The sequence below is a fragment of the Nyctereutes procyonoides genome, unplaced genomic scaffold, assembly GCF_905146905.1.
Source record: "Nyctereutes procyonoides isolate TBG_1078 unplaced genomic scaffold, NYPRO_anot_genome, whole genome shotgun sequence".
NCBI lineage: Eukaryota > Metazoa > Chordata > Mammalia > Carnivora > Canidae > Nyctereutes > Nyctereutes procyonoides.
In genome coordinates, this window is record NW_026575042.1 from 12,286,507 (window position 1) to 12,305,514 (window position 19,008).

General features: G+C 45.7%; 2 protein-coding genes across 7 annotated transcripts in view; one reads left to right on the top strand and one right to left on the bottom strand.

Moving 5' to 3' along the window:
* The window catches only part of ACKR2 (atypical chemokine receptor 2), a 41,616-nt gene extending 33,498 nt beyond the window's left edge, over positions 1–8,118 (top strand). For all 6 annotated transcript variants that reach the window (XM_055321407.1, XM_055321409.1, XM_055321411.1 and 3 more), the window contains one exon: positions 2,261–8,118. In XM_055321407.1, the coding sequence (XP_055177382.1) occupies positions 2,290–3,444 (1,155 nt within the window). In that variant the 5' untranslated portion in view covers positions 2,261–2,289 and the 3' untranslated portion in view covers positions 3,445–8,118. The remainder of the gene's footprint in view (positions 1–2,260) is intronic.
* LOC129507154 (5-beta-cholestane-3-alpha,7-alpha-diol 12-alpha-hydroxylase) lies at positions 6,976–10,273 on the bottom strand. The gene has a single exon (XM_055321406.1). The coding sequence runs from the start codon at positions 10,135–10,137 to the stop codon at positions 8,632–8,634; it is 1,506 nt and encodes a 501-aa protein (XP_055177381.1). The 5' UTR covers positions 10,138–10,273; the 3' UTR covers positions 6,976–8,631.
* Between the last annotated feature and the right edge of the window lie 8,735 nt (positions 10,274–19,008).

The window sequence follows — 19,008 nt, forward strand, 5'->3', positions numbered from 1 at the left end:
CATGGATACTAGAAGGGTCACCTGAGGGGCTGAGTCAACATTTCTTTCAGAATTCTACCTGAGGGAAAAAAATTACAAAACTTCTACCAGGAAGGACTGGGGAAAATTTTGCAATATATGTAAGTAAAAAAGTGAAATCCTAGGGATGCCTGGGTGGCTCAGCAGTTGAGCGTCTGTCTGCCTTTGGCTCAGGGCATGATCCTGGAGTCCGGAGATTGAATCCCACATTGGGCTCCCTGCATGGAGCCTGCTTCTCCCTCTGCCTGTGTCTCTGCCTCTCTCTCTCTGTGTGTCTCTCATGAATAAATAAATAAAATCTTTTTTTAAAAAAAGTGAAATCCTTACCATGTATAATCTCTTTTAAAATGAGAATCCCATCCATTAAAACAACATATTATTCACCGAAGAATACAACTAGCATTGAACATATTAAAAGTTCAATCTCACTTGAATCAAAGAATAAAAAATAAAACCCAGAGGTGGAAAATGGGCTTGATTTATATTTCTTGGTTTATGAACCATTGTCATCAGCCTATAGGCCCCACTCTGGAGTAGTTGCATGATTGCCTCCTTGAGTGACATATTCTTTATCTCCTACTCTCTTCTTTTTTTTTTAATTTTTTTATTTATTTATGATATATATATATATATATATATATATATATATATATATATATAGAGAGAGAGAGAGAGAGAGAGAGAGAGAGGCGCAGAGACAGAAGCAGGCTCCATGCATCGGGAGCCCGATGTGGGATTCGATCCTGGGTCTCCAGGATCGCGCCCTTGGCCAAAGGCAGGCGCCAAACCGCTGCGCCACCCAGGGATCCCCCTACTCTCTTCTCCAAAACCCTCTTCTTCACTGGTGAACACTCTAATGTGTTGAACATGAAGTCTCTCTCCTGGAACATAGAACAGGATTAGCATAATCCTTGGTTCATGGCAGATTCTTATCACTGCTTCATGTGAGGCTCTCTCTTAAAAAACATTTTTAATAATACAATTAAAACCTGGAAAACCACTGCCCCAGAGGGAACTAACTTGACCACAGACAGTGACCTGCCCTCATCCCATGCCTCTGGCTTCTGCCAAGGCAGCCACCATCTTAAATGCATCTTAAATGCCTGTCATTCCCCTGCTTTCCCTCTCATCGCTTTGAACTCCTTCAAAGCATTTTTGTTTCATTTGTCTTAATTCTGTTAAGCAAGTATCATGTATATATTTTTATAGGACTTAGAAATGTTGGACATATTCAAATGGCAGTAAGGAGGTAGAGATTCCCAGGTGGGGGTGGGGGAGTAAGAAAGGAACCTGAGGATGTCTCTCACGTTTCAGTTCTAGGTGACTAGGTAGTTGGTGGTACCATTCAGTTAGGTAGATGCAAGAGAGAAGTTGCTGGTGGGAAGATGATGGACTCAGTTTTCAACAAAGCAATAATTTAAGCTAGCATTCTATGAGTGCCTACTATGTTTTGGGCACTCTTCATAGAGTGTGAAGTCCTCTAAACAAATGATCACATTTAAGCTTCAGAAGAACCCCATGAAGTAGATACTATTAGCAGTAGTATCATTTTAAAGATGGAGTAACTGAGGAATGGAGAGTTTTAGTCGGCTGAGTCTCTCAGCATGATGGATCACTTTTCTGCTCCAAACCTAGATATCCTGGATAAAAATATTTTTAAAATATTAAATATTTATAAACAAAAATATTGGTGTAAGGCTAAATATAAGTAAAACATTTTTAAAATAACAAAAACAAGGGAAATCCTTAGATGATAGAAGTCAAGAAAATTGAAAGTCAGAGTGAACACACTTGATATTTATGGATAAAACAAGTCCCACTGAAGAGAAGTGCTTGTTAAAAACAAAACATAAGCCACACAAAGAAGAATAATTAGGAGGCACACATGAGGAAGAGTGTGGAGACACAATACACAGCTGAATTGGAATTCCCCAAATTATAAAGAAAAATTCTGAAAGACATAATAAGTTCTTTCAAACGATGAAGGAGAAAATAAAGAGAAGCCATAATGAAAGAAGTGATACTATGAAAACACCTGAGGTTAGCCACCCATCCAGGTGACAGCTATAAGTGGTAGGCTTAGGGTCCCCACACATGTGCTCTTCCTTGATAGCCTACAGGTACTGATGTCGATGTGAAGAGTCTGTTGGGCCCTCCAGAGCAGTAGCAAAAGTGGGTTTGGAGAATGGTACAGAATGTCTGGTTTCATCTTTTTTCTTTTCCACTGTACTGTGGTCCACAGAGCTCCGGAACTGAGTGTGTCCTCCCAGCATGGCCCCCACTGCCTCCCCTCTGCCGCCGACCACTGAGGTCACCAGTTCTGAGAACAGCAGCTCCTTCTACGACTATGAGTATTACCTGGACCAGGTAGCCTTCATGCTCTGCAGGAAGGACGAAGTGCTGGCCTTTGGCAGGATCTTCCTGCCAATCTTCTACAGCCTGATCTTTGTGCTGGGTTTGGGCGGGAACCTCCTTCTTCTAGTGGTCTTGCTTCGGTATATACCTCGCAGGCGGATGACTGAAGTCTATCTGCTGAACCTGGCCATCTCCAACCTCCTGTTTGTGGTGACACTGCCTTTCTGGGGCATCTCCGTGGCCTGGCATTGGGTCTTTGGGAATTTCTTGTGCAAGATGGTGAGCACCCTCTATACCATCAACTTCTACAGTGGCATCTTCTTCATTAGCTGCATGAGCCTGGACAAATACCTGGAGATCGTCCATGCTCAGCCTCACCACAGGCTGAGAACCCGGGCCAAAAGCCTGCTCCTGGCTGCCATGGTATGGGCTATGGCCCTGGCTGTCTCCATCCCCGACATGGTTTTTGTGCGGACACATGAAAACCCCATAGGTGTGTGGAACTGCTATGCAGATTTTGGGGGTCATGCGACCATCTGGAAGCTCTTCCTCCGTTTCCAGCAGAACTTCCTGGGGTTTATTCTTCCACTCCTTGTCATGATCTTCTTCTACTCCCGCATTGGCTCTGTGCTGGTCAGGCTGAGGCCCCCAGGTCAGGGCCGGGCTCTAAGGATAGTCGTAGCCCTCGTGGTGGCGTTCTTTGTGCTCTGGTTCCCATACAACCTCACCTTGTTTCTGCACTCACTGCTGGACCTCCAAGTCTTTGGGGAATGCAAGGTTGCCCGACACCTGGACTATGCAATGCAGGTGACAGAGAGCATTGCCTTCCTTCACTGCTGCTTCACCCCCATTCTTTATGCTTTCTCCAGCCGCCACTTCCGCCAGTACCTGAAGGCTTTCCTCGTCACTGTGCTCAGGCGGCACCAGACACCTTGCCCTGCACAGGCCCCGCTGTCCAGCTGTTCTGAGAGTAGCAGTATTACTGCTCAAGAAGAAATGACCAACATGAATAACCTTGGGGAGAGGCAGGCTGAACACTCCCCCAACAAGAATGATATGGGAAAAAATTAAGTCTGAGTGTCCATACCATGGTCTGGTGGGAATGTCTGGGACCTAGTTCACTCAGTTGGGCATCCACCCAAACTCCTCTCTCCTCAGAGACCATGTTGCCACACCCCATGGTCAGCTCTCAGTTCTCCACCATAAGCGACATTTGCTTACTCCTGCCTCCTTCTTCCTCTTTCTTTATTGCCTTCTAGGAAACCATACTCTCTTGAGTGAATTGCTAGAGTAGTTTCCCAACTGACCTCTATGCTTGCTGTCATGCACTCCTGTCATCTAATCTACATCCACCAGTCAGAATGATCACATCCCCCTCAGCTGTCACTTCCATCATCCTCAGAGTAGCCCAAGGCTTGCCACCCACCAGTCTGCTCCCTTCCCTGGAGCTCAGCTGGGGAAATATTGTTGCAATATTGTTTAATGTCACAGCATTGATGGTGGCTCCAAGGGTCTGGCCAGTGGGAGGGGCTGGAAGTGCCCCACATGGGGAACTTTCCAGGAACATGAGAGATAGCAGGTGGGTGGCAGAGTGAACACATGTTCCTAGCAGTTCAAGAGGATCATCTTCTCTCTGCTTCCCATGCTCTCTCTGGAGCCTTCAGGGGTCCCTGGGGTCTATGCAAAGCCCAAGGTCTTTGTCCAGACTCCAAGGTCTTTCACAAGTACCATACACCAGCTTACTCTTATACTCCTTCATTACTTTTCATTTCCTGGACACCAGGAACCCCTTGTTTCTTGCACCTTCGCACCTTTATGTTTTGCACTTGCCACTCTCTTGTGTAACAGGGATCATTTTTCAGCCACCTGTCCCTTCATCCTTTTTTTTATAACAGAATTCTACTTGCTCTGGGAAGCCACTCCTTGGTCACTCTGCCCTCTGCATTGGATAGAAGTTGAGTAGAGCACAGGACTTGAGCCAATTACAGCCTTACCTTTCCCTGGCACAGTGATTCATTTAGAATGGGCACAGGACCCAGGAAGAGCTTGTGAAATGTGGCAATTAAAATATGCTAGAGCAGAGGCATGAGACTAAAGCCAAGAAGATGTGTAGTCTGGGGTCCTCCTTCATCAACTTGAACTTCAGAGGGTGAGGTAATAGCACAGTAAGTGAGCAGACCCTGAGGGCCAGAATCTAGGCATGGCTGAAGATCATCCCAGTCCTGGACTTGACGGTTACATAAACCAATATATTCCTTTAAAGTTTAGGTGGTAATGTTTTGTAACTTGTAATCTAAGGATTCCTGGCTGATATGTCCTGCCTGGGTGCTTTCCTCTTCATGTCCCCTGTGGTTAACATCTGCCCTGCTCACTGAAGGTGGTGATTTGTTTGAGGATGTGGTGGATAGGGTTCTATTTTAGGGCTTCTGAAATGTGCCTCATAAGGGACTTAAGTTCTGCCCATAGAGCAGCCTGACTGAACCAACAGGGTCTTAGGTACCCAGGGTCTCTGACTTTGTATCCATGATGCACAGATGGAATGGCATGAGGTATGCCAGCCAAGGGACACACCTGGTAAGGCTCGTCCCCAGCACTGGTGCATGTGTGTGTGTGTAGTCTGTGTACACGTGTCTGTTTTGCTCTGTGGGCTGTGCATAGGACATATGGTTATGTATGTAGGTCTGACATGAACATGTCACTGTGTCCACATGGGTCTGGGCATGTGCCCATGGGTTTTCTGTGTGTTCCTATGTGTCTTTCTGTAGCTGTGTAAGTGTGGGCATGTGCTGTCTGCAAACAGCAGGTATATAAGAAGGGCCCCAAAGCATATGCCCAAGGGAGAGAAGGGCTGCCACAGATGACCCATTGATCTCTCTCAGTGTCCTAGTTGCCGTTTACTGCAGATGCCATATTGAGGGCTCTCACTTCTATCACTTCTCACTGATCAGGAAGTGAATTCAGAGGTGGGCTCTCACAGCCCAGGCCAGGCCAGGGCTGCCTTCATCCTGACCTTACTTCCTCAGCCTGGACGTTGGTTTCTCCTGCTGTTCTCCATCTGCCCAAATGCCTGGCTCCCTGGCTTCACTGCTCAGACCTTTCCAAGAAAGCTCCCAGGATTCTCTTGTTCCTCATATCCTGAGGCAAGATGGACTTTTCTCCTGGCTGACCCTGGGAGAAGGACAGGCATGGCTCTGCCTGGGAGCAGGGCTGCCCACTCTCTACCCTGTGAAGTATGGTTTCAGGTTTACAGCTGTTACTACCTATGAAAAAAGAAAAGCCAAACCAAACCAAAACAAAAACCTCTTTTCTTTCCCAGGTTCCTGCAATTCCACCATTGGCATGTCATCCCTGATCTTGCTTTGTTATTAGCTATCCTCAGAGAATACACATAGTGGACTTTGAGAGAGAAAAAAATTAGTACAGAAATGAGGATTTGGGGATCAGAACTGCTGTGTCAGAACATGTAGTGACTAGTTGTATCCTTGGGGGTTTCACACTTTCTACTGCCTCAAGGCCCCTGGAAGGTAAGAAAGGGTAGCCCTTGTAGAGAGTGTGTCCTGTCCCCATGCAGAGGGCATAGGACTACAGGTGACATGGGCCCCACCCTTGCCCATAGGTGGGCATTGGCTTCTGTGTGCACAGTCTAACCCTGAGTAGTCATGTCTTCCTGGGAGGCCCATTGTTATGGTGGATATCCATGACTGTGGGATGGTATACTTGTATTCACCTCAACCTGACCCACTGAAGGTTCCCTTGGTCCCAGGCATACCCTCAAACATGAGGTTCTTGGGAGATCTACATGAAGTCACTCTCAGTTGAGACTTCTTGGTCTTGACTCAATGGATTTGGGCCCTCAGGTTAGGCCCCTGGCCCAGATTTCTTTGAGCGTGGGTAAAATGAGAGGATGCAGCACTTAGGTCTGCGCAGGACCCAGGAGTATGTCAAGGCCCTGTATCTTTGCCCTGAACCCAATACCTGCTCTGGTACAGGGCCTGGCTATGTGGAGAGGTCATTGGTAAGCTCCCCATGGTGGCTCCTAGCCTCTCAGTCTGCTTATTCCTCTTCTGTACTCCCCATGTGAGTTTTCTTTTGCTCCTGGCCCCTTGTAGAATAGGGTGGGATATCCTGGCTGCAGTCAGACAGCATCATTTTGGAGTAAATAGATTCACAGAAAGGCAGGCTCTGGCTCAGAGTCACATAGCAAGTGGAGACAGACACCTATCTCTAGTCCCGTGTTTGAGCTGCTCTAACAACCTGTTATCCTGGCAAAACTCTGAGCAGGACAACCAGCCTCAATATAATAGAAGAGGATAGTAATAGGTGAGGGATAGGTGAGTAAGAGAGAAGCCCCACTGGGCATCCTCGCAGGGGTTCTATGCCATTTGGCCTCCCTATGCCCACTTCCACAGCCATTGCCCCTCCTGTCTGGGCCATGCCATCAGCCAACTGGGCTCTGGCAACAACACCCTCTCACTCACCCCCAGCCCTGGAAAGTATGCCTGGTAATGAGATTGTCTCCATTTCATATGCCAGAAAGCTGAGTGAGGCCAGGGAGGGGAAGGAAATGATTTGAGGACAAGAAGTAAAGTGGCTGAGACTGAGTCAATTTTCTGTCATTTAATCTCTGTTTAGGGAATTGGGGGTCAGAGATGAAGTAATAAGATACCAAGTCCTATGAGCTCCAGTCTGGGGGAGGGGGAAAGAGAAAGAGAGCAGGACATAGAAAGCAATGACACATAACAGATGTGCTATGACACAAACTATGCTAGGGTAGCCTCAGGGGATGGAGTCCATTTCTGGCCAGAGGATGGAAGGGGTGAGATCCAGGAAAACTTCCAGGAGAAGCCAGCCCCGGGGTTGGCTGTAGAAGCAGGCAACTGTACTTTATAGATCGTAAATTGCACTGGATTGAAAATTTAGGGATCGATGGTGGCAAAATTTAAATGTTAGGTGTGGAAGGATGGGGGGCCCGAAAAGTGAAAGAGTGACAATCAGAGTTGAAAGGTTTGGAGAAAGGTCAGGGTAAAGAGAGGACCCGGCATGCCTGGTGTGGGGAGATGCGGGGTGCTGAGCTATAAGAAAGGCAGTGGGGGTGGGAAAAACGTGACAGTTTCAAAGGCACCACCCGGGCTTAAAGGAACAGACTGGGGCCTGACTACAAACGGGTGAGAGCAGGGGAGGAAGTGAGGGTGTCTTCTCCATATCTGTCTTGGGGGATAGTGCAGCTGGTGGTGTCCTGAGCAGAGACAGGCAGAGAAATCCAGAGAAGGGGGTGGTTTAGGGCAGAGGTGAGGAACAGATGCTGAGTTCTGCATGAGCCAAACTGAGTCAGAGGGGCTGTGGGACCCCGGTAAGGAGGCTGAGGGTCTGCATTGTAGGAACGTGTTCCAAGCTCAGCAGTGGTTGCAGAAACCAGAGGAGCGGTTGACGTGGGGTGGGCGCTTGGAGGGGAGACAAGGGCATTGAGGAGGGGCCTTGAATAACTCCTATGTGAAAGGCAACATGTCTCTAGACCTGCTCTATCCAGTTCGGGAGCCACTAGCCCCAGATGGCTGTTGAGCACTTAGAATGCACCTGGTCTGAAGTGAGAAAGGATGCTAGGGGAAAAAGTACACACCAGAATTTCCAGGCAACACAGAAAAGAGAACTGTAAAAATATTTCACAACTATTCTTATATTGATGACATATTGAAATGCTAATCTTTTAGATATATTGGTCTAAGTTAAATATATTATAAACATGAACTTCGCCTGTTTCCTTTTATTTTTTTTTTAAAAAAATGGGTCAGCTAGGAAATTAAAAATTACACACGTGGCTTGCCTTGTATTCCTTTGGATGAACTTGAATTCCACAGGATGTGGAATAAGCATAGAGGAAAACAATAAAGTGAGGTAGGAGAGTGGAGGGTAACATTTGCAAGACACTGTGTTACAATAACCAGTTTCCGTACTGCAGGACTTGTCAAGGTACACATTATTTCCCAAACTAAGTTTCCCACAGATACTTTCCCTTCCTCTGTCTGCACTTTGCATGAGAGGAGGGTTCTGCAGAACCCACTCTGAGAGATGGTGTTTTCAGGAGAGACGGATAAGCCTACCACGTAGCAAGAGGAAAGCCAGAGAGCAAGGAAGGCAACCAGGACAGAGGTAGGAGATACCAGAGAACCTGAGGGAAGGGTGGGGCTTCAGAGGGGCGAGAGGAGGTAGAGACCCCCAGGGGAGGTCTTGAGGCCAGGCTTGCAGCCACCGTGGCAGAGCTCAGCTGGTTGGTCGCAGGCGGTAGCGGAAGCGCACCTCGTGGCTGGGCTGTGTGGTGCCAAAGCCCCATCGATGGGGATCCACAGGTGGCACAGGTGTGTTGGGGTCCACCAGCTCCAGGTCAAAGTATGTGACCATGAGCAGGACAAAGAGCTTCATCTCATTGGTGGCCAAGAACCTCCCAGGGCAGATGGAGACACCTGAGCCCCACGGCATGGTATAGTGGTGGATCTTCTTGCCTGCCTTGTAGAAGTCCACTTTTCGGCTACCATTGGGGTTGAGGAAACGATCATACTTGAAGGTGGTGGGTTCCGGGTGGATGTCAGGATCCATGTGCACTGAAAGATAGGGGAAGAGGGCCACAATATCTCCACTTCGAAGCAGGTACTCCTGTCCACTGGCCATCTTCAGGATATGGTCATTGTGCACCACCCTGAGGAGGGTGGGTGCAGCCCCCAGCCGCAGAGTCTCCTCCATCACACTGTCCAGCACTGGCGTGTGGTGCAGGGTGCTGACCTTGAAGTCAAAGGACTGCCTGGCCTTCAGCCTGGCCTCCCCTAGGACTTGGGTGGCCTCCTCTCTCACAGCCCGCAAGGCTTCCGGGTGCTTTAGGAGGAACAAGAGGGCCCAGAATGAGGTCGGGCCCGTGTTCCCCTGGGAGGCCCAGAGCATCATGAAGTTGAACTTGTCTTGCATGGCCGGGGCTACTCCCCGCTCCCTCAGATACTGAAGCATGTAGGATATCCAGCGGCTTATGCCATTCTTTTCCAAGTTGTGCTTCACAGAGAGTGCCTTGTGGAAGAGACGCTGGAGCCGGCCCACTTCTCGCCACTCCTGGGGCCCCAGCAAGGAATACACAAATCTGGGGAACAAGCGGTCAAACTTACGGAACTGAACAAATAATTCCTCTGCCTGTCTCAGGTCCTGCTCCTGGTCCTTGGTATAGCCGAATAAGCTCAGGTAGCCAGCCTTGAACAAGACATTGTAGCAGAAGTGGAAGAGGCCATCTTCGTGCCAGCAGCTAGAATCCAGACTCTGGCCTGTGGGTCCTAGCATAACCAAGGACAGGCTGTCTAGCATGGTTTTGTTGAGATCCTCCAAGCCATCCCCCATGAGGTATTTGGTGCTGGCAGAGTGTATCATCCGGTAGTCTCCCTGCCCCGAGTGGTATCCAAATACCTTTAGCACCAGTTTTTCTGCATACTCCACAAAGTCTAGTTTTCTCTGTGCATCCTTGAGGATGGGGCCAAAGGACAGGGGGTCCATGACAAAGGTGAAGTACTGGCCTCCGAGCTGCACTGTGAACACATCTCCATGCTTGGCCCACATGTGCTTCAGGAATTCAAACATATTCTTCCGGAAAGCCATGGCATGGCCCAGCCAGGGGATGGAGCCCTTATCCAGAGGGGGCTCCTGGGGCCTGCGTTGCCGGAGCACCCCAAGCAAATACAGGCACCCCATAGTGACCACCAGCAGGACTCCCAGCACCAGACCCCAGAACACCATGGCTGTGCTCTTCCAGGTTGAGCTCTGGACACACTGCTCTCTGTGTGTCAGAGAGTTTCTGAGAGGCTTTGGACAAGTTGGGGATGAAAAGGTCTGTCCACCTGAACCTTGCCCTGTGGCTGGAAGTTGTATTAAGTAACCCTGTTGAGACAGTACCTGGGAGCAAAATGTTCTCTTAGATATAGCACTTGCTGCAACCTGGTCATGTGGGAGGAGTGGGTGGTACCAGAAGGAAGCCCAGAAAGAAGCCTCTAGCTATGGGCACAGTCCCCTCACCAGCTTTATGCTTTGCTCTGATCTTTTCAGACTCAGCTCCAGCATGAAGTCTACAAAGCTTTCTTTGATCCCACTCTACCCCCATGATTTATTGACCATTCACACCCTTATTTTCTCATGCATTCATTTATTTATTAATTTACTAGCTTATTCAGCAGAAATGCACCAGTCACGTATTAAGTTTCATCTCTCTCCCTTCCTCATCTTTAAACGACTCATAGACCCTCCCAGACTGATGACTATTTGAGCAGATTTTCAGACTTCAGTCCCTGAGCCTGGGGCTTGGGGCCCTCCCAATGGCCTAGTGGGCTTGCACAAGTTCTCCTGCAAGAAGGATCTATTCGGAATCTTGCAAATATGAAATGCCAGAGATGATAAGGACTTCAAACCAATTGCTCTATTTTGTAATAAGGATGTAGGTTCAGAATGCAGTGGGAGACTTTCTCTTACAGCTGTCCTGGCTTCAATGAGGTGAGCTGACCATTTACTGGGGACCTTCTGTGAGGTGTCAGGCCAGCTCCTTTCCAGCAGGCCCAAGAAACAGAAGGCTGTGCTATTTACTCTAAGACCATTGTTGCAATGTGGTGAGGTTCAGACTCAATTCAACCAGGTCTGATAACCCCAAGGTTACTCTTTAACTTCCTAAGTGGCCCACAAACAGGGACTTTGTTTCCTCAGATTTCCACATGCTCTCTTGAGTGAATTCCCTCTGCCTTGAGTGCAGCTCCCTTCTGCAGGTAGCTGGAAGTGTGCACACTCTGCCTCCAGGAAGTCCTCTCTGGTTGCTTAGAGCAACCACAGCAAGTACTCAGCATCAACTCTCCCCAGCCTTAGAATCTGCAGTCAGAAATTGTGGGCAATTTCCATGAGCTGAATTTTGTTCCTCAACTGTTCATGGATTGCAGCACCATCTTACATTCATTCTCACTTATATCTATTCATTCTCTCCTTCCTTGGAACAGCCCCAACTATCCATTCAACAGAGATTTACTGGGCACTTACTGCCAGAATTTCTGCTATCACCAACCTTGAATGAGATAGACACGGTGGTCCCTGTCCTCTTGGATTTTATGGTCTAAGGAAGAGGAAAATATATTAAATCCCTGCCCAAAGAAGTATATAATCACAACCGTGTTAAGCGGGAGCGGGAAGTGGGGTGGGGAGTCAGGAAGGCCACACTGAATAGGTGGTCAGTAGGCGGAGGCCTGGAAGAAGACAGAGCCAGGTCAACGCGCGCTGTGTATACTGGGGGCGCTTGACGTGGAGGTCGGGGAGCGTGTGGGATGTGCTACTCAAGGCATGTGGCGGCGGTTCCAAGGAATGGGGTGCACATGCACTCTGAGGCCTGTGTGCCTGGAGGGCTCAGAGGAGGAGAGGAAGTTTTCAGCACAGCTCAGCCTCTTGCAGGCTCAGCGCGAACTCGAGCTTTGACCCATCCGCTGCAGAGAACTCCGGCCACGCCAGCTGGGCCAGTCCACCTGGAGCCACAGAGGGGCGGCCCGATGCAGGGGCAGTCCTTACTGGCTCTTGGGGCGGGGCTAGCTTGCTCCAGGGAAGTCGGCCTCTGCGGCTGCCCAGCCAACCCTCCCGAGGGGCCGGGGGCCAGCGACCCAGAGCGAGCCCCGGGAGACCCGGAGCACGCCGCAGCTCCGCAGTACGGGGGCGCAGAGCCACGCAGCGGGGCTGAGGTTTGAAAGGACCAACGAGACGCTCGGACGGCCTCCGGCGTGCTAGAGCGTGCGCGGGCTCCAGGGTTGGAAGGGCGGTGACGCACTTCCGCCCCCGCGGCCTCCGCGGCGGCGTCTCGGGGCAGGTGCTGCGGGCAGTCCTCCGTGCCGAGGCGCCCTCTGTCCGTCGGTCGGCTGGGCTTCGCGCCGAGGTGCAGTGTGTCAGTGGGCCTGTGAGGGCGTAGGGCTGGGGCTGGGGCTGGGGCTGGGGCTGGGGCTGGGGCGGGCTGCCTCCTTCACTGCCACTCCGCTGCTTCCAGTGAGCGCGCTGAGCCACTATAGTAGCCACCACGCCCCGTATTCCTGAAAGTTCGCATCTCCTAGGCCTAGCAGGAGCATTGTTTCGGCTGTCCTTAAACAGTTTTTGTGCTCCTTCCTTGCAGGCTTCATTTGCACAGTCCATAGTGGGCAACGGTGGTGGGCCTTGCTTTGAGTCCCCTAGACGGCCCAGGCAGGTGTCTGGTCCCGTCTGGTGTCTTCTCATTATATATATGGCTCAGAATTTTGAGCAACTGCCCATCGTTTGGAGGGTTCCATTTAGCTGCTGTGGTTTCTATGTCGAGGCTCTCCTTTGGGGTTCTGTAGTCTAGGTGTACTGGCCATCCCCTGCATCTTGTTTGCGCATTGTCCTAATGCTGGATGCCATTGACGGCTCCCTTAGGTGCCTGCCACCTCCTGTCCACTGCCTCACCCCCCACAAGTCAACAAGAGGATTGTCCAAATGGAGATGCAGGGGAGAAATTGTTTCTTTCTGCCTTTAGAGCAAATAATTTTCTCATCTAATTTAGGGCTGGACTTATCTATGGCTTCTTTTCCTTCCTAGTTTTTCAAGGTTCTATCTCCATGGCAACCGGGTTCTTGACAGCCTAGCCCCAGGTTAATTCTTTTACTCCTAGTCTACATCACGTATACCAGGTGACACTGAAGTCAGTATTGAAGTTAAAGGGCAAACCTGAATTCTTGTTTCAACTTTGTCACCAATTGGTGACATGACCCAGGACATTACCCCTCTGGGCCTTAATAATCTGCTGTATTATTCCTGCTATTCAGGAAGCTAAACTTGTACTTGCCAGCAATGAGATGCCATTATAAAGGTACTGGGCTGTGCATTTGAGGACATACAGTGGGAGAGGATGGAGGGATAGGATGGAATTGGATTGATTGACCTTGAGCACCTATCCTGTTCATGGCTCTGTGCTGGTCATCCTCATTGTCACTATAATCATCACTATTCTTATTATGAGAATTTACCATAAGCCAAGTATTATGCTAAATGCTTTGTATGTATTATTAAGCAATCTAATCCTCATATCAATCTGTGGGGGATCCCCAAGACCACTCTCACATTCAAAGATTCCCTAGAAGAACCAATGAGATGCAGTTTATGGTTGTACTCATGGCTAAGATTTATTACAATGGTATACTAAGGATATATAGCCAGATCATAAGGGAAAAAGACACACATGGAGTATGAAAAACTCCGCATGCAAGTTTCCTAACACTTCCTCTTCAAAGAAGAAATCACAAGAGAAATTAGAAAACACTCTGCAATGGATGAAAATTAAAGTCACCATATCAAAACTTACAGTATATAGTGAAAGCAGTGTTCAGACGAAAATTATAGCTGTAAATGCTTACATTAAAAAAGAATCTCAAAAGCTTAGGTTTACACCTTAAGGAATTAGAAAACAAGAACAAGCCAAACCCAACACTAGCAGAAGGAAGGAAAGTGTAAAGATTAGAGCAGAGATAAATGAAATAGAGAATAGAAAAAATCAGTGAAAGCAAAATTGGTTTTTTGAAAAATTCAACAAAATTGACAAAACTTTAGCTAGATTGACTAGGAAAAAAGGAAAGAAGATGCAAATAAAGTCAGAAGTGGAAGTGGAAACATAACTATTGACCTTATAGAGATACAAAGGATTATAAAAGAACACTTTGAATAATTGTATGTCAACACTGTCAATAATTGTACATCAACAAATTAGATAACCTAGAAATGGACAAATGTCATGAAATATAAATTACCTAAACTGATTCAAGAAGAAATAGAAAATCTCAACAGACATATAATAAGAGATTAAATCACTAATTAAGAACCTCCCAGCAAAGAGAAGTCCTAAACCAGATGGCTTCACTGGTGAATTCTACCAAATATTTATTATTTGGTTTATTTATTTTTTTTAGTAATCTCTATACCCAATGTGGGGCTCAAACCCATAACCCCAAGATCAAGAGTCAATCTACTATCAGTAGTACCATAATACCAAAGTTAGATAAGAACATCACCTGAAAGAAGATTTCAGGCCAGTATCCCTTATGAATATAGATGCAAAAATACTCAACAAAATATTAGCAAGTCAAATCCAATAACATATTAAAAGGATAATACACCATATCCAAGTGGGGTGTATATCAGAAATATAAGGGTAACTGGACACATAATAATAGAATGAAAGAAAAAACCTACATGATCATCTCAGTCGATGCAGAAAATGCATTTGACAAAATTGAACATCCTTTCATAATAAAGACCTTTAGAAAACTGAAATAGAGGGAGAGTACCTTAATATGACAAAAGGTATTTATGAAAAGCCTATAGCTAATATACTCAATGGTGAAAGACTGGAGAGTTTCCCTTTAAAATCAGAAGGTCTGGGACAAGGATGCCCACTTTCACTGCTGCTATTCAACAGTGTACTGGAAGTTCTAGCCAGAGCTATTAGATAAGAAAAAAATGAAAAGATCCAAATTGGAAAGGGAGAGATAACTATCTCTATTTGCAAATGACATGATCCTATATAGATAAAATCCAAAAGGTTCCACAAGAGAACTACTAGCGTTAATAAATTCTGCAGAATTGCAGGGTACAAGATCAACATAAAAATTAGCTGTGTTTCTATACACTAGCAGTGAACAATTCAAAAAAGGAAATTAAGAACACAATCCCATTTACAATAGCATCTAAAAGAATTAAATACTGAGGGGGAAAAAATCTAGACAAGTTGGTGAAAGACTTGTAGGTTGAAAATACAATACACTGCTGAAAGAAATCAGGCTTATACAAATGGAAAGAGATTCCATGTTCATGGGTAGGAAGGATTGTTAAGAGGATAACCAAAGTTATCCTCAGCTACCCAAAGTGATCTATAGATTCAACAAAATCCTTATTAAAAGGCTAACAGCTTTTTTCACAGTATTGGAAAAGCTGATCCTCAAATTCATATGGAATTGCATGGAGCCCCAAAGAGGCAAAACAATCTTGAAAGAGAATAAATTGGGGAGGGGGGCCACTCAAACCTACAGTAAATAAATCATGGTAGTAGCATAAGGACAGACATAGACCAAAGGAATAGAATAGAGTCCAGAAATAACGCTCACTTATATGGTCAATTGATTTTCAATAAGGATGTCAAGACCAAGAGGGAAAGGAAGCCATTGCAAAAAGTGGCGGTGGGAAAACTGAGTATCACATTCAAAAGAATTATCCTATACCACATATAAAAATTAGAGTGTATCAAAGACTTAAGATCTAAAACTATGAAACTCTGAAGAAAACATTCAAGAAAATCTTTATGACACTGGATTTGGCAACAATTTTGTGAATATGACATCAAAATCACAAGCAACAAAAGAAAAATAGGTAAATTGGATTTTCTTAAAATTAGCTGTACAAACCCCTAACAGGATAAACCCAAAGAAATTCAAGTCCAGACACAGTGTAAACAAACTTCAAATATCTAAAGACAAGGAAAATGTTTTGAAAGCAACTAGAGAGAAACAGCGTATCACCTGTAGAGAAACAACTGAAATGATCATGGATTTCTTATCAGAAACCAAGGTATGCTGAGTGAAATAAGTCAATCGGAGAAGGACAAACATATGGTCTCATTCATTTGGGGAATATAAAAAATAGTGAAAGGGAATAAAGGGGAAAGGAGTGAAAATATCAGTGAGGGTGACAAAACATGAGAGACTCCTAACTCTGGGAAACAAGGGGTAGTGGAAGGGGATGTGGGCGGGGTGACTGGGTGACGGGCACTGAGGGGGGCACTTGATGGTTTGAGTATTGGGTGTTATACTATATGTTGGCAAATCGAACTCCAATAAAAAAATATACAAAAAAAAAAAAACCGTGAAAGTCATTTGCAAGTGGCACAAAGTTTATCAAGTGATGGGAAAAAAAGGAACTACCAATTCAAGAATCCTATGCCAATAAAAATATCCTTTAGAAATGAAAGTAAAATCAATATGTTATTAAATGAAGGAAAATTAAGGGCAATTGTCATTAGCACACCTACCCTAAAATGATGGCTGAAGGAAGTTCTACGAACAAAAAAGAAATAGTAAAAGTAGGATTCTTGGAACATCAATACAGAAAGAAGTGTATATGACAAATGTGACGCAGTTAAGTAGCAAAGGAAACTGGAGTGCATAAGTAGGGGAACTAGGCCTGGTGAATCCTAGCAAATAGACTGCATTGATTCCCTACCTTTATATGGAGAATGCTGCTAGGCATGGACTACAATAGACACCTTTTCAGGATATGGCACTACCATCTTCCACACAGCATATGTCAACAATACTACTTAAGAATTCTTAGATGACCTATGTTACATATTTAGCTTTCCCTAACACGCACAATAAGATAATAGTGCTATTTTTATAGCTGAAAGTACCAACAGTGGACAGTTAGCTGGGACATTAGCTGGACCTTTTGTGACCTGTATCATTCCCCAAGAAAGAAGTGCTATTAAGAGAGAGAGTGAACTCTTAAAAACTGGAAAAGATAATTGGACAACCAAGCCTAAGCTCTTAGTGGTGTACAAATTAAGATAATTCACTTGGGCTCCAAATGTGATAATTACCTTAAAGTGTACCTCTCATTTAAGTTATAATGTCTAATTATGAGGTTCAGGAGTGGGAGAAGGCCCTAAATGGCTGCAGGAAACCCAAACCATATAATTAACCCTTATCACTCTATTTTTTCCCTTCTATACCTATCTCTGGAAAACTGGACTACTAGAATTTGCAAGTAGGAAAAAAGAGCTGAGGGCTAGGAGACTGAAACTCATCCCAGCTATGCTTGCTGGATTTGGGAAACTATAAATAATGAGTATAATGATCATGAATTATGAGGTTGAAAACTAAGGCGGTCTTGGCATGGCTCACATGTCAGAGGGTAGGAGATATTCTAAGATGTTTTAAATTATAGAAGAGGAGCTCCTGAACTAACCAGGGATGAGTCTAAGCATATGGTGTGGTTTAGACATGGAGAGGACTGGATATAAGGTGAGACACTAGCTGTGGAAGGAGAGGAACAATCCGGATAGTCCTTGGTAAGGATTAGACCCTGGGAAATCAGGGGCAGAGGGAGGGACCATTAGCCTCTTAGCTTTTGTCTATAGGATATCTGAGCAACAATCCAGGCTTCCATTACCACCCTCAATTTTACAACTGGCCAATAAATAATCTCAATTTTAAAACTCTTGGAATCCTCCCAACAGTCACTGACTCCAGAAAGAAACAGTCTCAGCAAGAAACAACAGAATAAGATTAACTTCCCGGACATTGAAATTATTCCCTTTAGCCTCATCTTGTTATTGTTGGACTTCTTGTACATTTTTCATAGCCCACTGATTGTTCTAAATTCTCTAGCATGATTGATAATGGACAATTGTACTGCCCTGGATTTTTTGCTGTCCAGTTTATGTGGGTTATGTGCCATTGCCAGTACCTCTTGCCTCACTTGGACTACTGACATAATTAGCTAGATTGGCTCTGGATGAGGAGCCTGACTATGGTCTGGTTATACTATTGTATGTCACTATCATGGGCACTTTTGTCTGATGTTGCCTAAGATACAAGGAATGTATTTGACCCATTGTATTGACAGTATTTGACTGTCAATACAACCAATTAGAGTATTTGATGACCTATGTGGTGGCTCATATTCCTGAGAATCTTTATGTGTAAAAAGTTGGGAGGTCTAGTTATAGGGGAATGGCTCCACTATGGTGCCCTCATAGGTTTACACATATATAAGCCATGCAGTCAAAATCTTGAACTACAGCTACTCTGACTCATGGCAGATCAACCTGTGATCCTTCTATAACATGAGAGAATGAGAGGAGCTTTAGAGACCTTCAAGCTTATCTCCCACTCCCTTCCCTCTCTCTTGTGGGAGGCAGTCATTAGACCATTTCTCATTGCCTCTCAGATTCTGAAGAGGTAGGAGGGTTTCTGGGTGTAACTGCAGAGTGTAACACTGTTTAACTATAGTCTAAAATCAGCTCCTCAGCAAGGATGTTACAGCGACTGAACCCCCTTTTGTTTTGATGTCCTTGTTTTTGGTGCCTGGAACAAGGATCTGGGGACTGACATATTTGGATACTCTTCCTTTTGCTGTTTACTTAAGTAATACATTGTATAAATCTAAAAGTGGCTTATTGTACTTTACTGGTCAAGTCAGTTAGGATATGGCCTTGACCTTGTCTGCTGCTATGTGTTTAACAGGAAGAACAATGGAAAGAGTAAAAATATATGGATGAAAATAGACTATCTCTCTCCTCTTTAGTTTTGAACCAAAACACTGATCCGAACCATAAGAGACCTTCCTTCTGGTGGAGCATGACTTAATAATCAGGCTTCTGAGAGGTCCTTGTTATGAGCTCAAACTCCCATATTTATTTTGCACTGAGTCCAGTTTTCTCTATCTTGTCACTAAGAAAATCATGGGAGCATTTGTTGTGTGCTCATCCTTCTTAATGATCTTTCCCAGGGTGAGACTCACTGCTGCCTACTCAATGCTCACAGACTATTCACTAGTGTCCATTTATGAACTTCTCCAGTATCCTCTTAAAAACAA